The sequence below is a fragment of the Aedes aegypti genome, chromosome 1, assembly GCF_002204515.2.
Source record: "Aedes aegypti strain LVP_AGWG chromosome 1, AaegL5.0 Primary Assembly, whole genome shotgun sequence".
NCBI lineage: Eukaryota > Metazoa > Arthropoda > Insecta > Diptera > Culicidae > Aedes > Aedes aegypti.
In genome coordinates, this window is record NC_035107.1 from 302,444,847 (window position 1) to 302,466,098 (window position 21,252).

General features: G+C 37.5%; 1 protein-coding gene across 3 annotated transcripts; it reads right to left on the bottom strand.

The window, feature by feature from the left end:
• Positions 1-4,940: 4,940 nt before the first annotated feature.
• On the bottom strand, positions 4,941-8,215 carry LOC5579964 (cellular tumor antigen p53). 3 transcript variants are annotated; one of them, XM_021838360.1, is made up of 6 exons: positions 7,966-8,215; positions 7,154-7,761; positions 6,732-6,872; positions 6,611-6,653; positions 5,371-6,541; positions 4,941-5,291 (listed from the first exon to the last, which is right to left on the bottom strand). In XM_021838360.1, exons 3-6 carry the CDS (start codon positions 6,779-6,781, stop codon positions 5,245-5,247), a joined length of 1,311 nt encoding a protein of 436 aa, XP_021694052.1. In that variant the 5' UTR covers positions 6,782-6,872; positions 7,154-7,761; positions 7,966-8,215; the 3' UTR covers positions 4,941-5,244. The 3 variants fall into 3 exon arrangements, with proteins under 3 accessions (XP_021694052.1, XP_021694053.1, XP_021694051.1); XM_021838361.1 differs by lacking the exon at positions 7,154-7,761 and having other exon boundaries at positions 5,371-6,538; XM_021838359.1 differs by lacking the exon at positions 7,154-7,761.
• Between the last annotated feature and the right edge of the window lie 13,037 nt (positions 8,216-21,252).

Below are 21,252 nucleotides of genomic sequence, written 5' to 3' on the forward strand. Positions count from 1 at the left end.
GTGGAATACCAGGCACGTCTTGGTCTGCTTCTGGATCCAAACGCCTCCGTGGTTTGTCCTTCTACGCCGAAGGACGTGACGGAACTCCAGACTGTACTTCGCGGGTCCTTAACATAGGAAACACTCGTCTGTATACCTAAGCTACTATTTGAGGGATCACGTGCTTTAGCATACCTGATTCGTATTTCTTCGTTTTTAAAAAAACTTCTCCGCTGTCCTGAAACTTCTTCATACATGCTTCACTTAAAACTTTCTTACTTTAACAAATTTTATTTATTTTTTTTAACAACTGCTTTAGCTGAGGTCCTCTTCAAAAGTAGCACGAGTTTTTTTTTTTAATTTCTTTATTAGTATCATTCCAAACATTACATTCATTTCTTATATCTAGGTGTTCTGTGTTATTAGACAACACTATCATCCTAATTTGGTAAAACCAATTTAAGATTTAATTAACATTTTGTTAACAACATATTACATTTCATTTGCCGTAGCAGTTCAGATGTTTTACAGGTGAGTTGATTTCACCTGCTTATAAGAGAAAAAAAAAGTTTTTAATATACCTTACCTAACCTACTTACCTCGTGGGCTTCGTGGCCTTGCGGTTAGCGGTGTCAGTCGTTTAGTCGTATTGTGCCACGAAGCGTGAGTTCGATTCCCGCTCCAGTCGGTGGAAACTTTTCGTCAAACGAAAAATTCATCACTGGGCTACTGGGTGTTCCGTGTTGTCCGTTGCCTAATGTTCGTGATTGTTCAGTCTGTGCAGCCTTTGGCTGAAAACGGTGTAAATCGTCTTTTTTTTTAACCTAAACATATAACGCATTAATCGTGGCAATAGAAGATTGTAAAGATTTTTGCCTGAAATTATTAATTATTTTATTTGACATTTGTTCCAATGTTTCAACATTGGATATTCTATGTAACTCATTGGTACTATGCCAGGGAGGAAGCTTCAGAATCATTTTCAAAATTTTATTTGAATTCTCTGCAGAGCTTTCTTCCTGGTATTACAACAGCTAGTCCATATTGGTACAGCATACAACATGGCTGTCCTGAAAATTTGTTTGAATATCATTTTCTATTAATAAGGGGATAGAGACATTTTACATATTTATTACATTTGGCTTGAATGCCCTCAATGTGATTTTTGAAAGTTAAATTCTTATCTAGCATGAGCCCTAGATACTTAACTTCATCTGACCAATTTATTGGAACCCCTCTCATCGTGACAACATGTCTACTTGAAGGTTTCAAATATAGAGCTTTTGGTTTATGTGGGAATATTATTAGTTGAGTTTTGGAAGCATTAGGAGAAATCTTCCATTTTTGCAAGTATGAAGAAAAAATATCCAAACTTTTTTGCAATCGACTACAGATGACACGCAGGCTTCGTCCTTTGGCGGAGAGGCCTGTGTCATCCGCAAACAAAGATTTTTGACATCCCTGAGGTAGCTCAGGTAAGTCAGATGTGAAAATATTGTATAATATTGGTCCCAAAATGCTGCCTTGAGGAACACCAGCTTTTACAGGAAGTCTTTCAGATCTGGAGTTCTGATAATTAACCTGAAGTGTACGATTTGACAGATAACTTTGAATTATTCTAACAATGTATGTTGGAAAATTAAAGTTTTTTAGTTTTACAATCAAACCTTCATGCCAAACACTGTCGAATGCTTTTTCTATGTCTAGAAGAGCAAGACCAGTAGAATAGCTTTCAGATTTGTTGGAACGGATCAAATTTGTCACACGTAAGAGTTGATGAGTGGTCGAATGTCCATGGCGGAATCCGAACTGTTCATTGGCAAAAATTGAATTTTCGTTGATGTGGACCATCATTCTGTTCAAAATAACCTAGTTTACTGATGGAGGAAAGCAAACTGATTGGACGATAGCTAGAAGCTTCTGCAGGATTTTTGTCTGGTTTTAAAATTGGAACAACCTTAGCATTTTTCCATTTGTCAGGAAAATGTGCTAATTGAAAACATTTGTTAAATATATCAACTGATAAGCTACTTTCTGGAAGTTTCTTGATGAGGATGTAGAAAATTCCATCATCGCCAGGAGCTTTCATATTTTTGAATTTTTTAATAATAGTTCTCACTTCTTCCAAACCAGTCTCCCAGGCATTTTCGAAAACGTTCTCTTGATTGAGAATATTTTCGAACTTCGAGTAACTTGATTTTCAATTGGACTAGTAAGTCCTAATAATCCTTTCAAACTGCATAGCAAGTTTTTGAGCTTTTTCACAATTAGTTAGTAATAATTTGTTTTCCTCTTTCAATGCCGGTATTGGCTTCTGAGTTTTTTTCAAAATTTTAGATAATTTCCAAAAAGGCTTAGAGCCAGGGTCCAATTGAGAAATCTTATTTTCAATTTGAGCAAAACGTTTCTTGATTTCTTTCTGCAAATCCTGCCATATAATTTTCATAGCAGGATCACGAGTGCGTTGAAATTGCCTTCACCTCACCTTTTTAAGACGGATCAAGAGTTTAAGATCATCGTCTATAATCACGGATTCAAATTTTACTTCACATTTTGGAATTGCAATGCTTCTGGCTTCAACAATGGAATTTGTTAAAGTTTCAAGAGCATTGTCAATATCAAGTTTTGTTTGTAAGGGAATATTCACATCAAGATTAGAGTCAATAAATGTTTCATATATATTCCAGTCGGCTCGAAAATAATTGAAAGTGGAGCTGATAGGATTGAGAATCGCTTCTTGGGATATTTGAAATGTAACAGGGACATGATCAGAATCAAAATCAGCATGAGTAATCAGTTGGCTACAAAGATGACTAGAGTCAGTTAAGACCAAATCAGTCGTAGATGGATTTCTAGAAGAGGAAAAACATGTAGGGCTATCAGGGTATTGAATTGAGAAATATCCTGAAGAGCACTCATCAAATAGAATTCTGCCGTTGGAATTACTTTGAGAATTATTCCATGTCGGATGTTTGGCATTGAAGTCACCAATGACAAAAAAATTTGACTTATTGCGAGTCAATTTACGCAAGTCAGTTTGGAGCAAATTAACTTGCTGTCCAGAGCATTGAAAAGGCAAATAGGCAGCTATGAAAGTATATTTACCAAACTGTGTTTAAACAGAAACACCTAAAGTTTCAAAAACTTTAGTTTCAAATGATGAAAACAGTTGATGTTTTATACGCCTATGAATGATGATTGCAACTCCCCCACATGCCCCATCAAGTCGATCATTACGATAAACAAAAAAGTTAGGATCTCTTTTGAGTTTAGATCCAGGTTTTAAATAAGTTTCGGTAATAACTGCTATATGCACGTTATTAACCGTAAGAAAATTAAACAGCTCGTTCTCTTTACCATTCAGAGAACGAGCATTCCAATTTAAAATATTTAAATTATTATTTGGATCCATTAGAAAAACGTAATCCAATAACAATTTGATTTGTAAATTTTACACCTACTTGGACTGCTTCAGTCATAGTGGTGGCTTTGAACATTGCATCAATCATTAGATTCAATTGTTCAGTTAGAAAATTAAAATCAGAGGCAGACATGTCATGTGATTTCCCATTGGAATTTCCGGTAGACGAAGAAGCGGAGTTACCTGTGGCGGTAGGGTTTTTTCCATTTGATTTGAAACAAGTAGAATGGGTACCCATGGATCGAACAGGGGAGGAGTTCGAATTTCCTGCTGCGATATCGGCAAAGGATTTACCGTGGGTAGATACATTCGAAATTGAAAGATTCGAACGGCTACCCGACGGATTAAAATTAGTTTGTGAATGAGCATGATTATGATCTTCATGATGGGTATGATTCATGATCAAGCGATCGTTAACTGAAAAATGAGCATTGTTCGATACTCTACCAGGCAAATTCCGAAACGGTGATTTATAGTCACTTGAGAGACCTTTAAAGACGACTTTGAACAAACGTTCAGTTTTGTCTTCATAAGTAAAAAAATTGTGCTTCTTCTCTTCAAGATGTTTGAGAAGAAGTTCGCGATCTTTAAGAGTTTCCGGCAAAGCGCGACAGTCTTCTTTCTTTGCGATTTGGAAGGAAACCTTGATTCCCCTAATGGAGTTCAAGATCTCCTGCCTAAATCCCCCAAATTCGGAACAACTGACCACGATAGGCGGCACTCTTTGCTTCCTCACTTGAATCAAAGAGCCTGGGCTAGAGGCTGCTTCGATTTGGTGTGCGGAAAATTTGTCTAGAGCATCGAACTGATTGCTCATTTCAATATAATTATTCATTTCACCCTTGGAAGAAAGTTGGCATTCCGGAGAAACGTCCTTTCTTCCATTCTTGCCACGTGTAGTAACAGTTTTAAAACCCACTTTTTTGGAAGGGAGTAGTGAATTCAGAGATTCACCCTTCCTTTTGTTTGTTGTTGATACCATGTTTAATTAATAAACGAAAGAAGACGTGACCTTCGAGAGGTTTTTTCCCAAGACGGTGTCCGAGAAGGATTACCACCGCTAGCTTTCGCCAACGGGTCCAACGAAAAATCGAAGGCACGGGTCCAAACAAGGATCGTAAAGGGATCAATAGTAGAAAAAAATAGTACTGAAAAGTACTGTTTTATTGCTTTAGGTAGTTTTTAAGAAAACTTCCAAGAGCAGAGAGAATTCGTGTACGCACAGCACGAAGGTACGATGCGCACGGTTTGTCTGGTAGTTTGTTTTAGTATTGCAACTGGGACTAGGGGGTGACTGGTTGAATCCCAGACATTTCGATTTTTGTGAAACTGTCCAATGTTCAATTGATTGAACATTGATTTCCGATGCTACTTCGGTACAGATGTATCATCAAATAGATGTGTTCTAGTATTACAGCAAATATGTCGATATTTCGTTTCCTTGGGGTACATTTTTTTGAAACCATTAGAAACACTTGGTCAAGTCTGTCTGACCAACCATTGTTTGGCCTTCGGATATTTAGAAGATACCTACATCTAGTTCATATGAAAACTGACTTTGATTTGTCCGCTTAATATTTCTTAGTTTTTTTTTATTACTAGTCGAATGGATCGTTTCGACATGCTATTTTTGTTATCAGTTTTAAAAAACACTGGTTATCCGTAGTCTTACGTACACATCTTAACTTGGTATAAACATAACGCTACATACATTGATCAGGTAAATTTTGTCGAATACTTTAAAACTTAATCGAATAAATATTTTCTGTTTTACAAACGTACATCTACAAACTACAAACTAAACCTAAGTAGCGATTCCAACAAAAAATGGGGAAGGGCGTGCTTCAATCGCTGTCCACGCTGCTTTGGCTGTTGGGTAAAGCAAACGAAGCTAAAAGTAGACAAGTGAAAAGCAAGTTAAGCACAATCCGATTCCCAGCCTGCCAGCAGGCGTTCCCCGGATCGCTTACATTTAATGCGGCGAATGTCATGCACGAACTGCATCAGCTCGTTCCGTTCCGCGTCGTTGGAGGTATTGACCACCGCGGTCGATATCTGTCCTATGCCGATGTCCAGCATGCGTCTGGCCATCCGCCGGTTCGGCATAGTGACCGTAAACGTGACGGGGTCGATGTTGCAGCGCCGATTGCCGGATTCCTCCTTGATCTGGATGCCGGCGGAAGTTTGCGAGTGTGAAAGTGGTAGACCGGAGTGGTACCGCACGATCTTCTTGCCACGTTTGTGCTCCCACGATTGGGCGGCGGCTTTCCGCTTCCGAGATGACTCCTCCATGACGGCCTTCTCCTCGTTCACCATGTCTCGCTTGATGTTGGTGCAGATCTTGATTTGGAACACCTGACGGCCGAGGATCCGTCCGGCTTGATCTTCCAGAGTGAAAACTAGGGCTGTCGCCCGGCGATTGATATTTCGACAGGAATTTTGGCACACGAACTCCAGCGTGATGCCTGTTTTGGCCGAATGACCCATCGGGACTAGAACGGCCAATCGCTCCTCGAAGGTTTTGCCATCTTTGGTTCCGGTGTAGGTGACCTGCTCGTTCTTACAACGAACGATATGTGTTTTGATAGAGTCCGGGATGTCCTGATTGTCGCTGCACCGATGGTTATCGCACCGAGATACTGGAAGATGGCGGTCCTCCGGTGTGGAACAGACCACCATGGCACGGACTGTAGTGTCCCGATCGGGGGACGGCAGTTGGGAAACATTGAACGTGCAAGTGTTTCCCATTTTGACGAATAGTTTCTGGAGTTTTCGAGAGAACATCCAGCTAGTTTTGTCGCTGGTTTCGCTCGGTAGACTGACTTGGAAATTGATCCATGGCACGATCATCGGATCAACCGATGGAAATTGACGCAAATGGTCCAGATTGGTGGTGGTTGTGGGTTGAGTGTCATCCACTTGACCGTTGAAAACTTCCACATTAATTGATTCTCCTGGAGCTAGGTTTTCTAAGCTCTTCAACGAAATGGGTAGTTCGTAATCTTGCGAACCGGTGGCAAAATCGCCACATCTCAACACCTTGCTAGCATCATCGGCAAACGTCTGACTATTGAAGAGCTCCATTGTCTGGCTATCCCAATCCTTGAGTTCGTAGTTGGATGGCTGTTGTTGCAACTGTTGCTGTTGGATGACAAAAGTCCCATTAGAGGTGACGAAATCGATTCCCATTGGAAACGCGCTTCCACTTACCGAATTTCCCGTCAGCGGAAACATCTCCTCGTCACTGGCCACTCTGAGAAATTAGAAATACATCGATTAAAAATTAGGAATTGCATCTTGAACCTGAAGATTCGTGGACGAAAAAACTTACTCGGCCTCCTCGTTGTAGGATTCGATTTTCAAATCTTGTGAATCGACCATTTTTTTTTTGGTTGCCTTTGGATGCTCTTGAACTGCGACTAAAACTGTGATGATAGAGCCAGCTGTAGCCTAGCTGAAAAACCGCCGCCGTCTGAAACGAATGGCAAGATACATATGAACACACTTATGGAACTTTTCATTTCGATGTGATTGTAGGGAAAGTGTACCAGTTATGGCCATAGTGGTTCCCTATTTGGCCATATGTAATATTTCGATTAGTTTAACATTTTTAATATTTTTGAATGTTTCAATATTAAGATATATTCTTTATCTTACTCCTAAAACACACAAAAATTTCCAAAATGTGAATAAATTCAAGTTATCGCGTATGGCGAAATAAGGAACCACTATGGCCATAACTGGTACACCTACCCTAGTTGTGTAGCGTTCGAATGATGCAACACTTCTGCTCGGTGTGGATTACTGTTGCATGATGCGTGTTGCAGCGATGATGCGAATCAAAACAGTCGAAGGTGTCGTCAGTCTAATGCTCAAAATTCTTCCCGTAAAACCGGGATTTTAGACTTCCAAATCTGATTATCACTTTCACCCAATCTTGAATGGGATTCTATACTCATTGCATCTCCCTTTCTTATATGATTTTATTGCTATCAGTGACAGTATGTTGCATCAAATTCTGGACCCTGTCTCTGACGAGATGCATTTGTATGTGTGTTTACACAAAAAAGACAGCCATATGGAGTTTCTGTCAGTTTTTTTCTCTGTTTTCACGCCGAAATGCTAAACATGTTCGCACAGGTTTCCATTGTTGTTGTTTTAATGCGTGAAGTTGAAAATTGTCCATTGTCTCGAATGCGTATGAAAATCGAACTCAAAATCAGCTGTTTTTGTCCGACTCATGCAAATTCATCCATGGTCCGGTTCCTCAAATAATCCACTTCGATTTCAATCGTTCTAGTTAAGAACATTTTGCAATCCTTCACAATTGCCCGGTTTCCAATTTTCCAATTGCAAATCACCTGTTGATGACTCATATTTTTCACAATCAGAAAAAAATTGAAAAACTTTTCCAATTAATAAAATGGCGTTCGCGTTTTCACTCGTCACAGAATAGTGCGTTTGATTCTTGATTACGTTTCTAAACGATTGACATCCATTCTGCCGGTACCGTGGAATATCATCTGTTGCCGGAAGATTTCCTCCGTCCCCATTCCAGAACTTACCTCCGTTTTCCGAACCAATTTCGACAGGATTTTTGTTTCCAATTTGTTCGCTCCGTTTCTCGGTCCAACTTCCGAAAGAGAATCCCTAAGCGGATTGGAGCGGAAGAGAAGACACTTTTCACAGTTCCGGCTAATCAGCTTGTGTTTTTTTTCGTTTTGTCCACTTCACCTCACTTGAACTTGAACTCGGGAGAAATTATTGCACAAGACTGGTTAAGTCCGCTGACGGCGGTCGACTGACGGACGGGCGCCGAACGAGTGGTGCGATTTGCAAGCGTCAGTTTTTGCTTTTGAATAGAGCTGTGCACACGGTAAAGTAGCGTTGCTACAAAGTGCAATAATGCACGGTAAAACGAGGGCACTCAAACCATGTTTTTTTGTCATTTTAAAATATAACACATGAGGTATTATATACATATTATTATGATCCACACATATTACATATTATAATGATCCTTAATTGAAATTGAACTAAAATTTAATTTTTTTTTTACTTTTATGACGTCAAATTGGTTGCAGTCAAAAAATTGAAAAATGTATCAATAAAATAAAATACAATAATATTTTAGGACTGCAATATTTCCCCAAAGTTATGTGCTATGTAAAAGCTTATGATCCAACATTTTTATCGAGCATGAAGATGGAAAAAATACTTGGTTAAAATTTTAATACTATTCAATATTTCCATTTTGTAATTTTGATGATTTTGAACATGAAAACAACTCGTGTCACGTCATGTCGGCACCATTTCGAATATTGCACATTAAAAAACATCCTAAGATCTTAAAAAAACGTTTAATTTTTTTCCAGAAATTAGCTGATTTTCACGTTAGAGCTTTTTTTTAATATTTCAATATTTTTCATATATTTTGATAATACAGTCATCTCTCCCTTACTCGATATTGAAGGGACCATCGAGTTAGGGAGGTATCGAGTTACAGAACATAGAATCAATGCAACTGCGATCCAAGGGACCATCGAGGTAGCCATGAAAATCAACTTTTACTATGGTTCTCTAACTCGATATCGAGATACGAAATATCGAGTAAGGGAGAGATGACTGTAATTTCCATACATATTTAACCACTCTTTATGCACATTCAGATCAAACTCGGTCAAATACAAATAAAATTTGTGCTTTCAGCCATGTTTGATAGCATTTCTAATAAAAAAAAACTTTTTGAAAAAAAGTTACGTTATATGTGAATAACCACTTCTAAAACAATAAAAACGCCAATTTACATATTTAGATTACATGTTTCATCGATTGAGACGATAAAACTAGTTTTAACCAAACTTCATTTTTTCTGACCAGATATGTGGCCAGATAGAGAAAAAATAACAATTGTAATATTTGGAATGTTTTGAAAATCTCAGCGATTTTTATTCAAACTATTTAAAAACTGACTTCTGGTAACCTTTTTCACTGTTTTGTTTTGATTTTGCGTTCCGTTCCACAGCGTTTCATTTCACTTTACTCCGTTCCATGAGCCAAATGACGTTTGAACAATTTTTAATCTGAAAGACGTGCAAATTAGCGGGGTACAAATTAAAAAGTGTTCAGATTAAATGTGGTCAAACCAACGGGGGTACCCGGTGCTGGCCCACATATCTTGTTTCTAGAAGTGGCCGGAGGATCTGGGGAATTCTCCTGTAGCCGGAGTTATTGCGGTGGGTTACTGGGTCAAGTCAGGTAGAAAAAGGCGATTTTTTGGGTCATGCCAAGTTATCTTTGTTTATTTCCTATGGCAATCATTTTGATTTGCATAAATCAGTAAGATCTGATATTCAACATTATAAATTAATAGTTTTGCACCGTTAAGAGTGCACCAGATGCAGCCACTCGGATTTAATGCCCTGAAGAACCAGCTCTAGATTTGTTAGGTACTTAACCGTTTCAAATCTTTATAAGTGTAGATCGAACATAATAGTTCACTAAAATGCGTTCCCATAAGGTTGATGTGGAGTTCATGGTTCTTCTGTTGCGATGGTTCTTCCACAAGCAATGCACCGTGTTTCACAGCAGATCAAAAACACCTCATTTTTTAACGATCAGCTTGAACTACAAGTATTTTTATTTAATAAATTATAATCAATGTAATGCTATTTTCACTTACAATTAACAGTGCTCCTTTACGCCTATTTATTTGGTTTCAACCTGTATTTATTTCACTAGCTTGTGAGTTCAATATAGCTTCCTCCAACAATTTCTATACATTCTCTCAATCTGAAGAGCCAAACAACTTTAACTGTTGTCTAGGGTAGCCAGCTATGCATATCGCGCCAACAATCGTTGTTGGCAAGCGGGAGCCTCATAAAGAACCGTTCATTCCATTCTGACGTTACTATAGGACTGAGGCGTCGTAGTTGTGCCATGCCTACTAGATTGTTTGATGTTCGATCTGATGCTACATTCTCGGAGTTCTTTCAATACGCTTTTGATTATAAGCCATCATAACAGGGTTGGAAGACAAGATCTATGACAAGGTTCATTCAGTACCACACATCCTCCCTCTTCTCAGGGAAAAAAAATGAAGTGATGAGTTTTCACATCGTTTTCGTCATCACAAAAGCTTCTAGGAATTCAGGGTATATCTTCTACATCGCTTCACTGATGTATACTGCTTCATATCTCTACTGTTCACTTGTTCATGCGACTTTGAAACTTGCCTGTGCGATACCCACACAATCAGAACGGCGTTGAAATTATTGATCCGTTGAATGTCATTTGATTCATTAGAAACGGCAAGCTAATTCTAAGCAACGACATTTCTAAGACGAACTAATTTTGAACAAAATATTGCAACTAATGGACTGCTATATACGTGTTCTACAGAGAAGCATCAGCCTTTGACTTTCATCGTGTTATACATTCAATTCGCCGTACTTCCACGGAAATACTCACTCGGACTTGTTTGACTTTTGTTACTTGTTTTGATATAACATACTTTGATCTATTTGAATGTAAATGTAAGTTACCACACATCATTGGGCTTACATCTCTTGTTCTTTAGATACATTTTCGACCGCCAGTCGCAAATGCATGTGAGCATCACTTTTATTAGGAACCAATTTACGACCACCAGTCGCGGTAGCAAGTGTACACCACCATTGCTTAGAGCAAATAAACGACCACCAGTCGCGCTAACAACATCAATAGCACTTGCTACCCAAGTAACCACGAAGCTATATATGAATACTTTATGTTTGCTCTATAGTATGCTATCAGATTTTGTTTTAAAGTGACATAACCTTTAAGAGCTTTATAAAGCATAATTAAAGTGGGAAAGGGCCCCACAACAACCAAATTAATGCAATAATTTGTAAAGCAGTTTTAATGCACAAGCCCTACTAAAGCATTTATGTTTGTATATTTAGGGTTCATGATGTATATTAGCTTAAAATAATGTATGTTTAGGGCTTGCGTTCAAAATAAACAAAACAATGAATCCATTGGCTACCTTCCAATGGTTTTCTTTACCATCTGAATGATTTTATTTTGTTGGAATCAGGATTCGAACCCACAACTAGGATGATGGTGGGGACGGACCTGGTGTAGTGGTTAGAACACTCGCCTCTCACGCCGAGGACCTGGGATCGAATCCCATCCCCGACATAGTCACTTATGACGTAAAAAGTCATAATGACGACTTCCTTCGGAAGGGAAGTAAAGCCGTTGGTCCCGAGATGAACTAGCCCAGGGCTAAAAATCTCGTTAATAAAGTCAAACCAACCAACCTAGGATGATGGTGTGCTGGATGCCTGGCGCGTTGGTGTCCTGTGCTAAAGCTGCTGATGTAATAAGGTAGGATAAAAGTTCCTTATAAACGAAGCCACTGTGTGTGTTAACATTACTATTCGCCCAGTTATTACGAATAGAAAGAATTCTCTTCGGCGATTGATTTCCTTTCCCCACCAAATGAAACATAAATAGAAATAATTTGATCACCATTCTTTCTCGTAGAGGAAATAACAGCGCATTAAACAGATTTCGGGGGGAGAGAAATTGATCAACATTTCCTCTCACTCCTTATGAATAAAAGAGTCTCAAAGATAAACTACAACAATTTTGAATGAATACATATATCCTTAGATCATGAAATGGGGGTTCGAGATGAAAGAAAGTCATTTCATTATTCTTCCATATCCCACAAAACGCAATGAGCGAGTGCGAACGTGCTCGATCGTCTTACTTATTTATTACAGATTCGAGTGCGTTTAATGAGGTTATGTAATCTTGTATGACAGCATAACTGTATATTCACTCTAAACGCTTAGCATAATGCTATATTAAAATAATGCTACAAAGCATTTACAATGTTAATCAATCATTGCTTGACAGTTATTGAATAAATGCATGATAACATTATTAATGCAAAAAATGTTGACTTTCGACCAAATTAATGCAATGGTATAATGCTTGTGGTTACTTGGGTAGGAACAAGTATGTGACCACCAGTTCGGTAGCAAGTGTACACCACTATTGCTAAGAACAAAGATACGACCACTAGTCGCGCAAACAACATCAATAATACTTGCTAGGAATAAGTAAGGGCTGTTCATTTTATAAAGTGGACACTTTGTTTTGGCTATATCTTTTTTATTTAATAATAAAATCGCAACCGGTTTTCTGTGTATCGTTCAACTATTATTCTACAATGTTATAAAAAATTAAAATCTTACAAATGTTTGTGGTTGAAGAACTAAGTAGTTTTTCCAAAATCTCCTAAGAAAAACTGCTTGTCAAAGTTAAGCAATTTTTTCACATAATAAAAATCCTCATTTTAATGAACAGATTGTGTGTTGGTATCCTCTATCATTCTACTAAAGGTAGTGCTTCAAACATATCTATAATATTCTACCGTTTTCTGACACTAGGTCATTCTAGTGATTGATCCTTTATGGCCAAATTTGCTAAAACACCAGCTTTTTACTCCCAGCAAAAAAGTAAAGTAAAAATCGTGTTTAAAATTGTTTTACATCACTAAAGAAACTATATTTGTATAAAAGAGAGTTATATCGCGAGTCTTAACCGCATTCTCAGGTACACTTTTATCTCGTTTTGGTCGTTTTATTGAAAAATCTCATACTTTTAAAATATTGTACGCATATTTATCGATCTACTGCAAATTGTAAGCGTTTTTCTCCAAATATTTTGATGGGTAATCTCAGAATAACACATTATGAAAACAATACATGGAAAATAAATTCGATTTAATTACAGCAGTGTTCCCAACTTTGATGATAGTCATGGTGCTTTCTTCTGGAATAAAGCATTTGTTTTTCTATTGTGCTTTTAATGTGATGTGGGAATCAGATTAGCTACTCTATCAAGGTGTAGGTTATTTTCCATATTAATACTATATTAGCACTTCCATCAGGATGTACATTAAACCTAAAAATTTTACTCAAATCAGTTCCATTAAAATTTAAAATGTTTTTCTCTAAAAAATATCAGTGAAAAAGGATTTTTTGATATCTGGAAAAATGTTGCTCCAAAAATAACCAAATATTTTCCAGCAGGCTTCTGATTGATGGTGCTTTCGAAGAACAAGCCTTTTTTGTCAATAAAAAATATAGATTTGCGAATTTTCTAGTCAATTCCTAATAATCATTGATTTTGATAACCTCCAAAAATCGACTGTTGTAAACGTTTTGCTTTGTTTAATTACTTTTGTGGCTTTTTCATTATCACAATATTGTATAATATTAGTCGATCGCTGTACAGAAAACCGATTCCGATTTCATTGACAAATTAAAAAGATATTGCATGTACAAGGTGTCCACTTTATAAAATGAACAGTCCTTATACGACCACCAGTCGCGGTATCAAGTGTACACTAGTGATCCTTTATAGAGAGATAAGCGGAAGTAAAATGGAATGATTTGGCAACAGACCAGCAGTGCTGATTTTGCTCGGCGTCGAGAATAATATTGTAACACGGACATGACGTCCTCATTGCTATAAAGTGTATTTTGTTTCGTTATAGATCTTTGAGCTACATATCAAAACTAATAAACAGCCGAAAAAATCAAAAACTAAAAATCGCATTGACAAAAATTCAAAAAAGTAAAACATTTCATTTTTTTTGCTTCATGCAAAATTACTTTTACCGAAATAATTTCAAGCGGATTACATTACTCCACAAGAAAAGTTCAAAACAAACATAACGCATGTTCGTTTGGCTCACACTTTGACAGCTCTCGCTGCTCGATTGGCTCACACTTTGACAGAAATGTCAGCTTCCGCGAATCTCTCTTATAAAGGATTTCTAGTGTACACCACTATTGCCAGGAACAAGTATACGACCACCAGTCGAGCTAATAACATCAATAGCAGTTACTAAGAACAAGTATGCGACCACCAGTCGCGGTAGCAAGTGTACACCACCATTGCTTAGAACAAATATGCGTCCACCAGTCGCGTTAAGGCAGTGGTCCTCAGCCTGGTTGTGCGGGCCATCATTTTGCTCTTAAAATACGACGCGGGCCACAAGATGTTAATAACATCTATTTTATGAATCCGATCAAAACAACTTGGTTAGAATTAGTGTCGACCAAATAATTCGCATGGAACGACTCATTTAGTCGAGTTTTTCGACAGTTGTTACACAACTTGAATGGGAAACTATTGGGGTCGACCTGAAACGAGACTTGACAACACGTTTCTAAGTTTCGTGCCAAAATGAACCAGCCTCTGGTTGGTCCGCAGTGTTACCAGCAATGATGATTGTACGGTAACTTCAGCACCTTCTGAGCTCAGCTTTCTTCTCTCTCCTTTTCAATTTTCAATTATGTGTACCAGTTTTCTGACACCACAAGGACCATACAAGAATAGCCAGGCGTCACATCTTGTCTTAAGGGTCGACAGGTGATTTCTGAAATATGCATGTCTATTGCGTATGACAGTAACTAGTGATTTCAATAATCTTTCCAAATAACACTGATGTTCCTGGATTTTCAAGAGTTCATCTTTCGTGCAATGGTAAATGTCAAAAATTATTGGATTTTCGAAAATGAAACATCATGATCAATTCAATACCGATTCAAAAGAGGCGGGTGGATTATAATGTCAAAGATGAGAATAGATTTGATAAACTTCGAATATTATCAACGTTTTTTGATACAATAATTGTAACATTATAATAATGTCAATAATTAACCTCCATATAATAACAAAAAACCTTAGCCACATAAAAACTATAACTTCTGCGTTATTTTGGAATTATTTTATATACTTGGAAAAATCATTTTCTTACTTGAATTTTGAAAACTTTTTTTGAAGAAACGATTATATAAGACATACAGAGACTCTGGGTTATCAAACAAACTCCAGAAATAAGAAATTATATCAATTTCCCTTTGTTTCTCGATAACTATTCCACTGCTTAACGCATGAAAAAGAGAAAATTTGGAAAATTATCGAATGGCTACAGATAAATATTTGCCGGATATTACAGAAGGTAATTTTTCAACTTCTAAAATCACAAGATACGGGCCGCACTACTACAATATTCAAAATCACTCCGCGGGCCGCACAAAACCTTGCTGAGGGCCGCATGCGGCCCGCGGGCCGCAGTTTGGTGACCACTGCGTTAAGGTATTTTTATTTCCATTGCACCCACTAGTCGCGTTAATAACATATTTTTTTATTGCAACCATCAGTCGCGCAGGGAACATTTTCTTATAATTTCAACTACCAGTCTCATTGGGAACTTCTTTTTTTCACGGCATCCACCAGTCGCATTAAGGACATATTTGTTTTCATTATGACCACCAGTCGCGTGAAGGATATTTTTTTGAAGACAATTTATAGTATTTTTTTGTGTGTATGGATTAAAACATTCTAACTGCCACTGTGTAGTAGTAGTATTATTTTTAACAGCCTTTTTTTATTTTTCACAAAACAATAGTCATATGATACAAGATATTTAAGAGGAAAAAAAAGTACATTGAGTAATTATCAGTTCGATCTCACCGATTATTGATGCAACTGTCATAAAAATTCAACCCATCAGTCAGCTTTACACTAAGCTTTTAGGCAATAATAACTGGATACGTAAATATGAAAAACAATAGTCATTCACGCTCACTAACATTCAATTGTAAATCGATTTATTTCATGTTACGGAAATATAGTGACAATAAATATTTTTTTTTTTTAATTGGTAATAAGAAAAGATTAGTAATTTAACCCGTTCGAAAATTTTGGTAATTCTGCTAATTTTATATACAAGTAATAATAAAACTTCGCTTTAATTGTGTGTGTCGATTTTATCGCCGCTTGAACTTATAGAATTCATTTTACTAATTTTGCTCGGAAATATCTAATCGACTTCTGCGGAAATGTACTGCCCATAACTGCAAAACAGTCACATTCGACATTTTTGACAAAATGGAGTTATTACCATGGAGAGTCATCAAATGATAAATACTTTCGATCAACTTACTGCAATCTGTGAGATTGTTCTAGAAAATTTGAAAAAAATACCAAGTTGTTTTGTCACATTGGTAATTATAACCGCATAACAGTCACATTGAGATTATAAATGAGCCTCGTAATGTGATAGCAATGAAATTTATATCAGATTTTTTTTCTGACAATTCACCTAGTATGCGATATGAGTTGTACAAAATATCAGCCTCAAGTAAGCACTTTTGAGTTCCTGGTTTTTTTTTAGAAATTTTAGTTTCCTCCCATACTGCCATAAAATGCACATTTGGTGTTTCATTTACTCAATGCCTACTTTTGTCGAATGTTACAAATATGCAGTTATGGGCAGTATAGTTCAGCTTCAAAATGTTCATTCCGTTGTTTTTTATAATTTGATGCAGTAAAATATGTTTCGTTATTAGCAGGATGTTTACTGCATAGGTGAGAAGAATTTGGAGTTTTCAAAATAAGCATCAAATTGAATTGATATAATTATTCTGATTCTGTCAGATTCTGTCTGCCTGTTGCGCGAAAAGGTGTTTCGTGCAACAAGACCGACAGATGGCGGTAGTGTGAAACGTCAATCGCGAAGAAAAGCGATGCGCGCGCCTCTGGTTGTGAGATTTGTAACATATCGAATTTGAAATGATCGTTAAATAAGTGGCCGATGGAAATTTCGTCAGTGTTACGTCTGTTTGTCTGTGGTTAGGCTAAAAAATCACAGCAGGATGAAAGAGAGGCAGATATAAAATAGTTATTAATGCATAAACTTTAGTAATTCTGTGAATATTTTTATTTCTGAGTGTGGAAATTATCTGTGACTTGAAATTTGCCTACCTCCAGGGGCACAGAAGCACAGAACCCTTGTCACCCGACCTGACCCCGTGATCCACCGCAATAACTCCGGTTATATGAACATTCCCGAGATCCTTTGACCAATTTCAGAAATTAGATATGTGTACGAGTATACTGGCAAAAAATAACTGAAATCCGTTAAGTATTTGCTGAGCGGTGAGAGTTTTAGTAATTTTTCTTTCACTCAGGCCTATACGGGTTAACTTGTTAAGCTCTCAGATGTTTAGACACCAATCAATATAATATTCCATAATTCCGTTAGGTTAGTTTCCATCATGAGTTCTTCTGGGGATTTCATCAGATATTCTTCTAGGAGTTCCATAAGGAGCTCCTTCAGGGATTCCATCTGGAATTCCTCTAGGGATTCCAGCAGAATTTCCTTCAGGAATTTCAACTGGAACACCTCTAGGAATCCTATCACGAGTACCTCTAGCAATTCTATGATACATTTCTTTAGGGATTCCACCAGGAATTCCTTCAGAGATTCCACCTGTAATTTCTCCAGGATTCTATCATCAGGAGATTTCTATCAGGAACTCCTCTAGGGATCCCATCAGGAGTATTTCTAACGAAGGAGTTCCTTCAATGATTCCATCAGGAGTTTCTTCAAGAATATCTTTAGGAATTCCTCCAAGAATTCCATCTGGAATTCCTCCTAGAATACCATCTGGAATCCCTCAGGAGTTCCTATAGGGATTCTATCATGAGCATCATTAGGAGCATCGGAGTCCTTCTGGAGATTTCATCAAGAGTTCCTCCAGGGATTCCATCAAAAGTTCCTTCTGAGATTTGGCAGCGTCCATGTATTACGTAACGCTCAAATTGACAATTTTTAGACCCCCTCCCCCCGTCCGTAACGCTTTTTGTATGAAAAATTTCAAACTTTTGTATGAGCCGTAACGCTTGAGCAAACTCACCCCCTCCCCCTAGAGCGTTATGTAATTTGTGGACGCCGCCTTTCATATGGAATTGCTCAAAAGATTCTATCAGGAGTTCTTCCAGAGATTATATCTGGAGTCCCTCGAGAAATTCAATCTGGATTATTTCTAGCGAATCATAAAAAATGCTCTAGTTATTTTATCAGGAGTTCCATCAGGAATCTAATCAGGAATTCTTCCTGGGATTTCATCATTAGTTTCTATAGGGATTCAAGAGCTCTTCAAGGGATTCCATCAGAAGTTTCTATATGCATTCTATGAAGAATACATATTCTACCTGGAATTCATCCAGAGATTTCATCAGAAGTTCCACCAGAGATTATATCAGGAGTTCTTCGAGATATTGCATCAGGATTTCTTCTAGGGGTATCATAAGAAGTTCCTCAAGCGATTCTGTTACGAGTTCCATCGGCAACCTTATCAGAAATTCCTCCAGGGATTTCATCAGCAGTTCCTCCATCAGGAGGAATTCTTTCAGGATTTCTTCTAGGCATATCATAAGGAATTCCTCTAGAATTCCTCTCTCTGATAGAACAGGAGTTCCTCGAGGAATCCTATCAGGAATTCCTCCGGTGATTTCATCAGGAGCTCCTATAGGGATTTCATCAGAAGCTCTTCAAGGGATTTCAATCAATTATTCCATCTGTAGTTCCGTCAATATCTTTAGGAATTCTTCCAAGTATTCCATCAGGAGTTCCTCCAGGGATTACATCAGGAGTTCCTATAGGGATTCTATCAGGAGTACCTCTGAGTGTTCTTCTGTGGAATTCATCAGGAAATCCTCCACGGATTCCATCAAAAGTTCCTTCAGAGATTCCACCTGGACTTCCTCCAGAGATTACATCAGGAGTTCCTCTAGTGATCATATCAGGAGTTCCTCGAGGAATTTCATCAGAATTTCTTCTAGAGATATCATAAGGAGTTCCTCTAGGGATTCTATCAGGAGTTCCATCAGGAATCTTATCAGAAATTTCATCAGGAGCTCCTATATAGATTCCTTGAGGAGTTCTTCTAGATATTTCATTAGTAGTTTATTCAGAGAGGAGTTCTTCTAGATATTACATTAGTAGTTTATTCAGAGATTCCTCCAGGGATTACATCACAAGTTCTTCTAAAAGGGATTACATCAGAAGTTCTTTCAGGGATTTCTTCAGGAGGATTTCATTAGAAGTTCCTTCAGATATTCCACCCAGACCTCGAGAGATTCTACTAAAAGTTTTTGTAGGAATTCCATTAGGAGTTCCTTCAGAGATTGCACCTGGTAATTCCTCAGGGGTTTCTTTCAAAAATTTCTCTAGGGATTCCATCAGGAGCTCATTTGGAGATTGTTCCTGGAATTTATCTAGAGATTATATCAAGGATTCCTCAAAAAATTCCATCGGGATTTCTTCTTGAGATTTTATAAGGCGTTCCACCAGGCATATTATCAGGAATCTCTCCAGAGATTGCATCAGGAGTTTCTATAAGGATCCCGTCAGGATATTCTATTAGGAATTCCTTCAAAGATTACATCAGAAGTTCTTCTAGGGATTACTGCAGGAGCTCCTCTAAGGATTCCATTGGGAGTGTTTCTAGGGATTTTATTAGGAGTTCTTCCAATGATTTCAACAGGAGTTCCTTCAAGAATATCAAAAGTTTCTGTAGGAATTCCTTCAAAGATTCTACCTGGTGTTCCTACAGGAATTTTATCGAGAATTTCTCTAGGGATTCCATAAGGAATTCTACCAGAAGTTCTTCCAAAGATTCCATCAGAAGTTTCTCTAGGAATCTTTCAATAGATTTTATTAGGAGTTTCGACATGGATTCCATCAGAAGTTTTCTCCATGGATTTCTTTTGATATATTTCAAGATTTCATTAAATATTACCTCTGGGAACTCCATCATGAACACCTTTTGGGATTTTATCAGAAATTCTTCCAGGAATTCCATCAGGAATTGTTCTAAATGTTATCTCAGGAATTTCAAGGGATGCTTCCCAAAATTCTTCAAGCAATTAATATCACCAATATTCTCCAATGATCCTCAAGGGTTATCACGAATTCCTCCTGGGATTTTACCAGAAATTTCTTATAAGGATTTTATTACTGGAATTACTCAAGAGATTACTTTTGGAATTTCTCGAGGAATATCTCCAAGGATTTTTAGGAATTTCTCCAGCAATTTTACCAAAAATGTCTTATGAGGATTTCACAAGTAATTTGGGAATCCTCCAGATATACTTCAATGATTTTATAAGGAGTTCCTCTTGGGATTAAAAAAATGAGGACTCTTTCAGTTATTCCACCAGGAATTCCTTCGAAAATTCCGTTAGGATGAAGATTCCCCTAAAATTCTCTAAGGATTTCAACTAATAATCCTCCAGGGCTTCCACCAGAAGTTCCTATATGGATTGCATCCGGAATTCACCCAGGTGATTCTACATGATTTACACCAGGAAAACCTTCAAGGATTTCTGCTGAAATTCGGATTACACTAGAAATTCTTTCAGAAACTCCACCAATATTTTTCCGGTGATTTTCTTATGGGATTTGACCACAATTTTCTATAAGACTCCACCAGTAGTTCCTCCAGTATCTCTAATTATTTCACCAGTAATTTTTCGAGAGAGGAATTTCGCCAAGGGTTGTTCCAGGGTTAACACTGTGAATATCACCAAAGTTTCTCCATAATTTCCACCATAAAAATCTACCAGAGTTACGTCAGAGGTTCTACCAGAAAACACTTTGAAGATTTTACTAGGATTTCGTTTCTTAGAATTTCAGAAACTTCAGAAACTCTTCCAGGGAATTATCCAAAAAAATTCCAAAGAACCATTTTTTCATTGAAGCACTAGCGACACTACAGAGTATCTACCAGGAATTTTGCGAAGGGTAGATCCAGAATTTTTTCCTTCCTCCACTCTAGGTATTCCGTCAGGAAGCTTCTACAAAATTCCAAAAGATTATTCATCTAGGGACGCCACTGATATATATATTTTTTAATTTCTGGATAAATCCATGAAGTGATTTCTTGAGAAATCTTTGGAGGAATCACTGGAGAAATTCCCAGCGAATTCCCTGC